This window comes from Sitodiplosis mosellana, unplaced genomic scaffold (genome assembly GCF_009176505.1).
Source record: "Sitodiplosis mosellana isolate CC-2019 unplaced genomic scaffold, AAFC_SMos_1.0 Smas_scaffold_1, whole genome shotgun sequence".
Lineage (NCBI taxonomy): Eukaryota > Metazoa > Arthropoda > Insecta > Diptera > Cecidomyiidae > Sitodiplosis > Sitodiplosis mosellana.
In genome coordinates this window covers 9,879,514-9,891,403 of record NW_022595244.1, presented here as the reverse complement: position 1 = coordinate 9,891,403, position 11,890 = coordinate 9,879,514, and the positions used below count along the sequence as shown (strand labels likewise).

The 11,890-nt window shown below is 35.4% G+C and overlaps 3 protein-coding genes across 4 annotated transcripts; all 3 read right to left on the bottom strand.

Moving 5' to 3' along the window:
* Positions 1 to 333: 333 nt before the first annotated feature.
* Positions 334 to 2,578, bottom strand: LOC129565396 (arrestin domain-containing protein 17-like). 2 transcript variants are annotated; one of them, XM_055440261.1, is made up of 8 exons: positions 2,303 to 2,578; positions 1,890 to 2,221; positions 1,599 to 1,807; positions 1,412 to 1,507; positions 1,185 to 1,283; positions 924 to 1,124; positions 617 to 785; positions 334 to 532 (listed from the first exon to the last, which is right to left on the bottom strand). In XM_055440261.1, exons 2-8 carry the CDS (start codon positions 2,128 to 2,130, stop codon positions 408 to 410), a joined length of 1,140 nt encoding a protein of 379 aa, XP_055296236.1. In that variant the 5' UTR covers positions 2,131 to 2,221; positions 2,303 to 2,578; the 3' UTR covers positions 334 to 407. The 2 variants fall into 2 exon arrangements, with proteins under 2 accessions (XP_055296236.1, XP_055296246.1); XM_055440271.1 differs by having other exon boundaries at positions 1,890 to 2,578.
* Positions 2,579 to 3,750: 1,172 nt separating this feature from the next.
* LOC129579111 (uncharacterized) lies at positions 3,751 to 4,499 on the bottom strand. The gene is made up of 3 exons (XM_055468777.1): positions 4,368 to 4,499; positions 4,095 to 4,266; positions 3,751 to 4,011 (listed from the first exon to the last, which is right to left on the bottom strand). The coding sequence occupies exons 1-3, from the start codon at positions 4,497 to 4,499 to the stop codon at positions 3,890 to 3,892; spliced, it is 426 nt and encodes a 141-aa protein (XP_055324752.1). The 3' UTR covers positions 3,751 to 3,889.
* Positions 4,500 to 5,710: 1,211 nt separating this feature from the next.
* Positions 5,711 to 7,486, bottom strand: LOC129568506 (arrestin domain-containing protein 17-like). Its single transcript, XM_055446489.1, has 5 exons — positions 6,873 to 7,486; positions 6,647 to 6,805; positions 6,389 to 6,577; positions 6,128 to 6,278; positions 5,711 to 6,000 (listed from the first exon to the last, which is right to left on the bottom strand). The coding sequence occupies exons 1-5, from the start codon at positions 7,386 to 7,388 to the stop codon at positions 5,870 to 5,872; spliced, it is 1,146 nt and encodes a 381-aa protein (XP_055302464.1). The 5' UTR covers positions 7,389 to 7,486; the 3' UTR covers positions 5,711 to 5,869.
* Positions 7,487 to 11,890: the final 4,404 nt, after the last annotated feature.

Below are 11,890 nucleotides of genomic sequence, written 5' to 3'. Positions count from 1 at the left end.
TCAGCATGTTCAATGTTTATGTGTTCGATGCGGCAAACGGCATGAATGTTTACATCAGATTTGGACGTGAATAAACAACGCATCCACTTATGCAAACCAACAGGCAAATTTCAATGGTGAAGGCAGACGATATGTTGCGTCGCGCCTAAGTCAAACTTTGCTACTACGCTCAATAGCACTACTGAAGTGAGATCATCAATCTAACTGTGCGTTTTTTTCGGAATAGGTTGAACGCACCGTCGAAGAGCATGAGTTATACATACGTCTGCGTCGATGGAGGAATACTATTTTTAACCAACATTTTCAAATACTAATCGTACTAGTTTAGTGATCTTTTTCATTCATTTATTTCGGATTACTTTTTTCTTCATTTTTTTCTCGGTAATTTTAAAAATAATTCGCTTTCATTACTGCGGCGAGCTCCTACTGGAATAAAATGTAGCGCTCTTAAACACTGGATATTTCGGTCGAAATGCATTTTTGCCACCTTTTCCTTTTCCTTGATGGGTTTCGTCTTCGTATATTGGTGTATCTGCAATGAAATATATCACAATTTTCATTACGATGAAATAAAGTTCAGATAATAAATAAAGCGAAAAAACGCCAACACGTTTACCGTTAATTGCAAATGAAGTGGATGCACCATTTCGATTTGAATGTGCAAATGAGGTCATATTTTGTTTGGCTACGTCTGCCTTTATGTTTTCCCGTATTGGAGATGTGCCGATGATGATTGGGATATCAATACGAACATTTTTCCGACAACATGGCGTTACACCGATAATCTGTACGAATTCACTCACGCAATTGAGAGTGCATTTGGTAAAACATATCAAGAAACAAAAAACACGGAATGAATTGAAACGAGTGCAATTAAGTGCGAAACACTAGTTTCATAAAATTTGAAAATGTCAGTCACTCACGCGAATCAAATGTTCGACTGAAATGATGCTGCTTGAGAAATCAGTCGGAGGAGACGGCGGCACTTCAAGATTTACAAGAATTATTTTGTTCATATATCTGTCGATTCCGCATGCATCCTGTTTATTTATAGTTGATGTTTCAATTCGTCGAATTTCATTTGTCGAATACTTTGAATTGGGTGTTTTAAAGTAGGTGACTTGCTAAAATAGACAAACCAAAATCAATAAAAATTCCTTTGTGAAACATTGTTCCGTGCGTACTTTGAGTAAATGCACCGTAAACTTTGAAATTGGTACAGCTGATTGATTGTCTACAATCATGTCCAAATTGATCATTTGTCCGGGAGCGTAACCGCCAACCTACAAAATGAGATCGATTTGAGATCATTGCACAGCAAAATTATCATTTCTTCCTTTTGCTAAATTGCAACTAAAACACTGGAAATCGGCTTTTGCAAGCCACTCATTATAATTTCGTCTATGTTTACCGTTGTTCGAACGAGGATTTTGATGGCATCGGGACACCAGCAAAACAATAGTATCGATCGACGATACGGTTTTCTACTATCGATGATTATTCGACTCTATGAGAGAGAGAGAGAAAAGATCGTTTAAAATTAAACTTTGAACTTTGAATTTAATCGTCGCATAGACCACACATGCACAATAAATTACCCGTAGCCCTAGATTGTTATTTAAGTCGATTTCCCGTATGACTGTGAACGGTTCTCTGAATGTTTTTTCGGGCGATCTTTTGTTGTCGATCACCACAAGAGCAGTGTACCGGATGTATCCAAATTTGCCTTCTAACGATGTTGGCAAGTCAGATGGCAGCTTACATTCAAAATCGTAGTTATATACACCACGCGTCAATCGAACCTCTCCTATCATTCGAAACAACATTCACATTTTAATTAGAACGAAACCAAAAAGTCCATTTGACATAATATATGCATAACACACTACCGTTTGTTCCACCCGCAAAATATGTTCGTTGATTTAAGTAGTCTTCGTTGCCAGTATGTGTTTTGTAGAATTTGAATCGTTCACGCCAATGTGTGTACGCTCCTCCATATAAATGAATATAAATGCCGCGAACATTTACTTCTTCTGCCAAATTCAATTGCACGGTTCCATGAACATTTTCGCCCGAATAAACCACTTTTTGTGGATTGTTTTCAAAATTAATTTGACAAGTGGTTGGCATTTTGCTTTTGTAATTTCTTTTCACTTTGACACTTTCACCTCAAATTGCACGTTTTCTTTTTATAATGATAATTTCTTGAAAATTTTTAATTCTAAAAATAGCAAAAATATAAATGCGTTCAATCAATCAGCAAAATAGTAAAATAGAAAAACAAAAGAACAACAAACTGTACCGTTGACATAGTAAGACATTTAAAACTGACTTGAAGCTATTTGTTTCGATCGAATGTTCACTCTCATTTTTCTGTTGACTGGCTTTCGTTGCATCATTTGACGTTTTGTTCAACTTTATTTGACGATTTTATAATTAGATAAATCACAACACAATCTGACTTCGATGTTCACCAAAATAAACCGCACTGACGACGATACGGACTAGCCGTCGAACAAGAGAGTGAGAGGTTCTTAAGCCTTGCATGTAGCAACGACGAAGCGCCTTAAAAGAGTGAAATATATTGGAATGGTGATCGTGAATAGGTCCGTTTCATACATATATGTGAATGTGTCGCGTCAATCGTAATCCGATGTCCGAATCGTATCGAAAAACGTCGGCTCTCATTTTGCTGTGTAAACAAATTGTCACATCTGTCTCTCATGATGGATCTAGGCGAGATGTGCGCGAAAAACGTGATGAAAACAATAAAAACGATCATTTACTCGTCGAAAAAAACGATAATTTTTAACCGAATCCATTTATTTTTATGTCAGTTTTGAGTGAATGAAACATATGAAAATATAATACACGGTCAACATCAATTCAAATACGATCGTAACCAACACACCGTTATCCAGCATAAACGATCATATCCGCATTATTTTCATTATTTTGTAACGAAAGATAAGAAGATGGCATTCTATATTATACCCACTAATGGAAAATTTCCAATTCTTCAATGTTCAACACCTTTTTTTCTAGTTGCATGCGCCGTTCTACATACTTTCCTAAACTTTAAATATGGATTGTGATTCATTTCACGAAGTGCAAACTCAACAATACCCATTGCACAGCAACATCGCTTTTTGATACCGATAAAAATGGATGAATTCAATTGATAAGAAAGGTTTTTTTTGTGAAATTTTTCTCTAAACAAATCAATCAGAGTCAATTTATTTCATTTTCAAACGGCACGTGTTTTATAAAGAGAGGTAGCGAAATAGTAAAAATAACTCATTTTTCTGTAGAATAAAGTTAACTATCGACATTTGGCAGATCAAAGCGCTCCGTACGGTAAAGTATCACAAAATCAGCACCGCTTTTGTGAATGCGCAACGTGTCTTGTGCGCAAATGTAAAACACAATGCATGGTATATCTGTGGAACATTTTTCCGCCTGCGTTTACTTTAAAAAACAAATTTAGATGCGGCGTAGTTTTGCAATTTCATTTTCACGCGAATGCGTTTATTTTCTTTTCATGGAGACGTTAGCGAAAAACGTTCAGAATTATCAGCTATTATTGCGTATGAATGATTTTAGGCACAAATCAATAAAACACAAGTATTTGAATGATTTAAATGAACTCACTTTTATCAGCCTAACAATTCAAACCTCTAAATGAATCTCTTTATTCATTCTCAAAAAAAGTACAACGTGTTACTGTTCATGTTAGACTACTGACATTTGTAAATATATATTTGATCTCTTATACAATAATACCCAGTGTTTTAATGAATGAAAAGCATCAATTCACAATGAGATACGTGTTTATTGTGAGATACGTGTGTCTAGTACCAAACAAATGAAATAATTGCGATTCCATTGCTTAATTTCTTGTGGAGTAATATGTTTCACGTTTGAACATTAGATACTTTGGCCTGACCCGATTGAAAACTGCACCATAAACAGCCAATGTTTCTTCATAAGATAGTGGATTTTTAATTAGATCTTTAAGAAAAATTATCAATTTGATTAATTATTATTAATTAGTGGAATTAATGATATAAAAAAAGAATTCAAACGCAATTCACCGTTATTTGCGAAGGTCACTGACTCATTGTTTGAACTTGAATTGGCTGTTGTTGCATCGTTATTTTGATTACTCAATTCGAATGAATCATCTTGAATTGGATACGTTCCAATTGTGATTGGTAAATCAAGTATTGGATTACTGTGGAAAATTGAATCAATGGAACCGACAAACTGTGAACAGTTTAAACCAAGTGATTTCAATTCAGCAAATCAAGTGTTAAAATAGGTAATAGCTACAGCTATGACTAATAGCTATTAGTCATAGGACTTACACGCATCCAATATCTCACTTTAACAATATTACTTGTCAAAAGATCCGTTGGTGGAATTGGAGGAATCGGAATGTTTACAAAAATGGTTTCATTCTCATATCTCTTACATCCTTCTGTTTTCGCTTTAATCATTGATGTTTTCTCTGATTTGTAGCGGTTACTGTTGGCATGTTTGTAATAGATGATTTCCTTAAATTAAATGAAAAATATTCAACATTATTTCAATTCAGCCTTTTCCTGAGTATATCTCAATATAAATGTAAATCTCCTACTCTTATCAACTCAACGGAAAATCTAACGATTGACTTATCGCTGTGATTGTTAACAACAATTTGCGCATTAATTATCTGACCAGGAGTGAATGCTTGAACTGGTGCTCGAACAACAATTTCCATTGGATACTTTGCCGTGTATTCAGCTCTTATTGGATTCTAGGTATAAAAGGTCGGAAAAATTTACTCAAGAAGTAATAACAGATGAAATATTCAAATTATTTTCATTCAAAAACGTTACTCTGTACACTGGATCAGTATTCAAATCAAACGGTTTTATAACCGTAAATGGTATGTGTAGGATCTTCTTTTTCTCGGGATAAATTGCGTCGATGACGAAAAGCGCAAGGTATCTGATATGGCCATGCTTGCCCTCAATCGATGTTGCCAAACCAGATGGTAATCTAAATTCAAACATGTAGTCATGAATACCTGGTGCCATTTTAAAAACGCGTTGCCATTTTCTCAACGGTTGCTTTTCGTTATACGATGGATCATTTTCGGGTGCACCCACAAAATATTTGCCATCATTCAAGTACACTTCTTTGCCGCTAAACGTTTTCCGATGATCACTGTACCAATTGTGCAATCCAAAATCGTTGCAAGCATATTCAGTCCAACTTGCATACGCTCCGCCATACAAGTGAATATAAATTCGTCGAACTTTCTTCTGTTTGATCAGATTCAACTGCACTGTTCCACGCATTAGTTGGCCGGAAAAAAACACCCGCATCGGATTGTTTTCAAATTCAATTTCACAAGTGTTTGATGTTTGGCACATTTTCACTTCGAAATGATAGAAAAAAGGCAACTTTCAAAAACAAAATTCAATCAAATTGTCAATCAGTCCAAAATATGGGCAACTTGAATTAATATTGAGAAAGCCAAAAACTTGATTCAGAGTGAGTTTATGAAAGCAAAAATAACAATTAACTTTAATGTTGGACAAATTAAACTGGACTGATGACAGCCCATAGGTCAACAAGAGTTTTATACACTTTACGCATGAAGAAACACCATTACCATTCTCATTAACGGTTTTGCTTTAATCATATAATTATGTAATACGCAGTTCAAAATTAAACGAAGAGAATAATTACATCAATTCAAATGAATTTTGAATGAAAATAACAACAATGTATTTTTTGGGTTGATTCATTTATCAAATGCGCAATACAGACTCTGTATTACAGAGTTCTACTTTGCATTGGCACAAAGACACGGTCGATTTTATAATATCGTGGACTCTATGGTATTTCTATATGAATATGAAGTTGCATGTTTGAACATTGGATACTTTGGTCGAAAATTATCATCTGTGGCGCCGTACGCTTCCAAAGTTTCTTCGTAGGTTGGTTGATCTTGAAGAGCAAAGGAAATAAAATACCATATCAATTAAAAATGATTCATATTAATCGTTACATGAAACATATTGTTGTGATAGGAGAAGAATACAAAATAAAAACGTGAATATTCAAGTGATTTTACCGTTAATTTCAAGCTCATCGTCCCATTTCGAATACAAATCGTTATTGTTAATTTTCATATCATCTCGAATCGGATAGGTGCCAATTGTGATTGGGAATTCAAGTGTAGGATCTTCGTGATGGCACAACATTGAATCAATGAACCCAACAATCTGTGAAAGATGTTGAGCAAATGTTCCGGCTACATAAATCTTATAATCCTTATAAACCATAACATATATCCTTGTGTCTACTGCTTAGTTTGTTTATGACAACAACTTACCCGCATGCAATATCTAACTTTCACGATGTTACTCGTCGAAAAATCAGTTGGTGGAATTGGTGGCACAGGGATATCAACCAAAAATGTTCGATCTTGATATTTTTCACAGCCCTGTGTTTTTGTCCTCACTATAGATATTCTTTCCAATTTGCGAATATTACTGTTTTTCGATTGACAATAGGTGATACCCTGAAAATGAAAAAGAAAAACATTATTCCAAATAAGATTCAAATTCAAACCCATTCGTACACTTCTTACTCTAATTAATTCAATTGAGAGTTCAGCAATCGATTGTTTGCTTTGATTATTCACGTAGATTTCCACATTGATCATTTGGCCGGGAGCGAAGGCTCGAACCGGCGTCCGAACGACAATTTTCATTGGATACTTTTCAGTGCTTTCAGCAATGATTGGACTCTGAAAATAACGAAGGTAATTATTTCAAAATGCACGGAATCGATTACAATTCTTTTGAATCATTTACTCGTAATATTGGATTCAGATTTAAATCGAACGGCCTTATGACAAAGAATGGAACTTCGTATATTTTCCTGCATGGATATATGATATCGACCACAAAACGAGCGAAATATCGAATGTGACCGTGTTTCGCTTCAATCGACGTTGCTAAATCAGGTGGTAACGTACATTCGAAATTGTATTTGTAAGCGCCTGGTGCTAGTTTAAATTTACGTGTTGATTTCCTCAAAATTCGAGCCGCTTTCCTCGATACATCACCGACAACTGGGCCAACAAAATACGATACTTTATTCAAGTATTCTTCGTTTCCGTTGTATATTTTCCAACGGTTACTGTGCAAACCACCAAACCACTCATATTCAGTCCAACTGGCACACGCACTGCCGTATAATTGAAAATAAACACCGCGCACCTTCTTTTGTTTTGTCAAATTCAACCGCAAAGCAACACGCAACAATTGGCCGGCATAGACCACTTTCAGTGGATTGTTTTCGAATTCAATTTCACAAGTGGTCGGCATCTTTTCTGACTTTGTGCACTTTCACTCTGAACTGAGTTGGCATCTACTTTTACCGCAATTCATGAAGGATTCTAGGTCTGAATATGAACTAAAGATTTATCGATTTGGGACAAATCCAAATGCACCTTAACTGATTAACACATAAATTTTTAATTTCGAAGGAAGAAAACCGAAAATGACGTTTCCAGAGAACTACCGTATTCAAAAAGATCAACTGCAGTGCTAAACGAATGAATTTCAACTAAATCGAGGCTAGATAATGAATACTTCCAGAAATATTGTGTACAATGACGCAGTATAGATTCAACGGTCTGTGTTAGTCTAACAAGTTAAAAAAGACACATGGGCTATTTCATATGCATTCGAAATAATACACATGAATATAATATGGTTATGAACTACAGTCTATACACATTATTATACATTGTAATTAAAATTGTTTTCATTACGTTCACTCGTCGAGTGTACTCTGCATATGTGATAGGTCAATAGTTGAAAAGATTGAGCAATGGTAACATCTGAACGAATTAAACGCTGTTTTGATGCTCAAATTGAAATTTTGTTGAACTTTTTTTGAGTAGATATGTCATACTGAAATTTATTCAGAGATTCGTCAATTTTTCACAATGTGACACCAACGAGGGGCGAATCACTCTAAAGTAATTTGTAATAGAGAAAGTAATCGAGAAAGTACCCGTGTGAAAAAGAAATGACTGACTGACTATAACTTCAGTTGACTTTAGTTGATTGAATTTATATTTTTGTTCTAAGAAAATCACTTGGTCCCAAATGAAGCAACTTAGATTGACTTGTAACTTCAAATGATTTCAGTTAACTATGATAGACTTACACTACACTTTGTACTGAAATGTCAATCAAAGTAAGTCATTTTTGTCCCAAATTAGTTAACTGACTGCTCAGTTACTATTTTTTCACACGTGATTTACGTGTAAAAATCTCGATTACTTTTCAAAAGTAATCGAGATTCTTACACGTAAATTACTTTCTCTATTACAAATTACTTTAAAGTGATTTGCCCCTCGGACACCAATGTTACTTCAAGTTGCAAATCTGTTGATGTAAATATCACCTCTGAAATTATATAGGTCATGGCAATCACACGCTTATGACTTGTCATTTGAATTTAAATTGTTGACAATGGCAACGGATTGCCAATGCCATCCCACCAAAATAGTATAGAATTATTTTTGAAACTAATTTCCTTTTCTTTCCATCCAATTTGAAAATACAAGTATCTACTCAAAATATGTTTACAGATTTAGTAAGGTTAAAGTGAAACGTGAATTGGGTGGACATTTGAAGTGGAAATTCTAAAGAAAATCCATCTGATCGTGTTGAGCCAGTATATTCAGTTGTTTATACACCACCAACGAGTATGGCGTAAAAGTAAAAATACAGTACAGATTGCATGAAGAAGGTATGAAATGTTTATTCAATACTTTCGCGTTATAATATGTCATTTCAGTTGGAAAACTCCACTGTTATCGGATTCATCAGTCGGATTCAGTCGGACGAATAACGGTGAAAGGTTCCTCAAATTTCTTATCAACCCACATTGGCATATCGCAAACGACTTTTGCCACATATCTGATATGTCCACAATCGCCTTCAATGGACGACGGCAATTGATGGGGTAGTGTGAACTCAAAGGTAAACTTGTATGTCCCCGGTTGTAATTCAATTGAACCAGCTAAATTATAATTGCAACATTAGTGGTGTCATTTTCGAATACACCGACCCATTACCATTATTGAATCCACCGACAAAACATGTTACATCATTCAGGTAGTCTTCTTTGCCTTGACACAGTCTTCGTTGCTCTTTCCAATTTGCAAATCCAAATCCACATATATGCGAATATAAATACAGCGTACGGATTTTCGATTTTGAAATTGAGTTCTGCTGTGCCCTGTAATAATCCGCCAGCGCAAAAAACTTTCTGTGGATTGTCCTCAAACTCAATTTTACACGTGATCGACATTTTTTCCTTCACACTTTTCACTTGGAATTGGTTTCAATCCGGCTATCAGTTTATTCAGAGAGCGTTGGTATACAGTTCTGTTTTGTTCAAAGCGATGGAAAAAAATCCGTTGTATCAGTTATGTTGATCAAAATAGACTAGTCCGATGATACAGTCGAAAAGATACACCATGCACCTGTTTTGTAATCGCCAAATATTGGGTTTCAGCCAATGGCTCCACTATGGCGGGTGACTCCAAATACACGAGAATTCCTTTGCACACGATCACAATGCACTTGCATCATTACGTTCGTGTTTGGAATTGCATGGTGAATTTAAATATCTGATGCACATCGGATCGAACATTTGGATAAAGGGATTGCGCCGATGTTGATGATGAACGTGTTCATTGCAATTTTTTGTGGAATTCAGTAAATGGAACGAATATTTTATTCATTTTGAAACTGATGAAAATGAAATACATATGCAAGCTCTGTTAAAAAGCCCCAATTATCGTTAATTAGCACGTGAGATTGATATGGAAAAATGGCGTCGTGGCCAATCATCTAGAAAAATGTCCAAACATATAACGGATATTGAGATATTTGATAAGAATTGAAAATTGAAAATCTTGGTTTAATTACACAATTGCATTGCAACGTGGCACATTGATGATTGATAACACTATTCTCATTGCATGCAATTCATGTGTATATGTAAAATTCGACAAAAATTAATAACAGAATAAGTTGAAAGAAAAATGGGTGATTGATTTTTTTTTCTTGCAAAATTCATTTATTTGTTTCACACAAAAATATCACACAGTGGTTTTGAATAAAAATTTTCAAAAAATGCTTTGTAAAAGACACAAAAATCAATGAATCTTTAGATAAATTTCATGGCCAAATCTTTGGTGAATATCAAACGTGAAAATTTTCTGGTTTCAAAACAATTCGGTGGGACGACCAGAAAAATTCTGGTCAATCTCATGGAAATGTAGCCGTCGGAGTGCACGTTCTGTTCACGTTACGTTAAGGCGTACACATACAACTGCGTTAACGTAAAAGGAGTACAGCGATATATTGTATCACAGAACACGATATATTGCTGTACTCCTTTTACGTTAACGCAGTTGTATGTGCACGCCTTAACGTAACGTGAACAGAACGTGCACTCCGACGGCTACTTTTCCATGAGATAGTCTGAATATATTTAATTTTCACAGGTGGAATTGCAATTTTGATGCTTGGATATTCGGCATCGGGATGTTTACCATTTGCACGCAGCACATCTGCATACGTTGGTGGATCTACAAACAAATTGATGAATGCATTTTACGTCACATTTCGGCATTTACTTACCATTCCATTCTGTTAATTTGGGGCTGGTGTCCTCATCGGGTAATCGAACAACCGATGGCTGTTGTAAAATCACATTATCCGACGAAATTGCACTGCTTGCACGAGAATACACATTTTGTGTCACAATACCACCATCTTGAATGGGTTGAGTGCCAATCGTGACCGGCATAATGAGTTTGAATTTACTGCAGAACATTGGTGTCGATGCAATCACCTAGGTGAAACCAATAAAAGCATTGAAAGCTTTGAACATAATTAGAATGACTCATAAAAATCATGAGAAAAATATTACTCACACGAATCAAATATTCGACGTGAACAAGATTGCTTGAAGTATCCGTGGGCTGTGTTGGTGGAACATCAACATTTACAACAATTGTCTTTTCTTGGCGTTCGCTGCAACCGCCGGCCGATTTTTTAGCCATTAATTTAGATTCCCATTTTTGATGTTCATCGTTTGCACGCTTGAAATAAGTGATTTGCTGCAAATGACAATTTCCCATTGAGTTCGTATTCAATTAACGAAATGGATTGCGATTTATCTCTCACTTTGATCAATTCCACAGTTAATTGAAGAATCGATAGATCGCTTTGATTATTTATATTAATTTCCACATTAATAACCTGTCCCGGAGTATAGCCGCCAATGTTGGCGCGTGCAACAATTTTCAGAAAAATTGCATCTGAAACGCAGCACAATGCATAGCATGGATGGAATTTTCTTGTTTTCTCAACTACTTGCGGATCCTATGGATAAACATATGCATACTGAATTCAATAATTTTAGAATTGAAATGAAGAAGTGCTAATTTGCCGTAGGCTAATTTTAGTATAGTCACGGCGGCAATGCAATTCATTTCATTCAAATTTCAAAACACTTGAAAGAAATCAATATCAATTTTTAAATTAAAATGAAGTTAATTACTTTGAGCCTTGGATCTGCATTCAAATTCAAAGACTTAATAACGGTGAACGGAACCTTGAATTTCTTATCTGGCCACATCGACCGATCGAGCACAACACGAATGTTGTAACGTACATGCCCATATCGGCCTTCGGTGGATGTCGGCAATTCCGGTGGCAACATGCATTGAAACGTATAGTTATATGTGCCTGGCTCCAATCGAACTTCACCTGTCAATGAATCAAAGGTCCTTCAA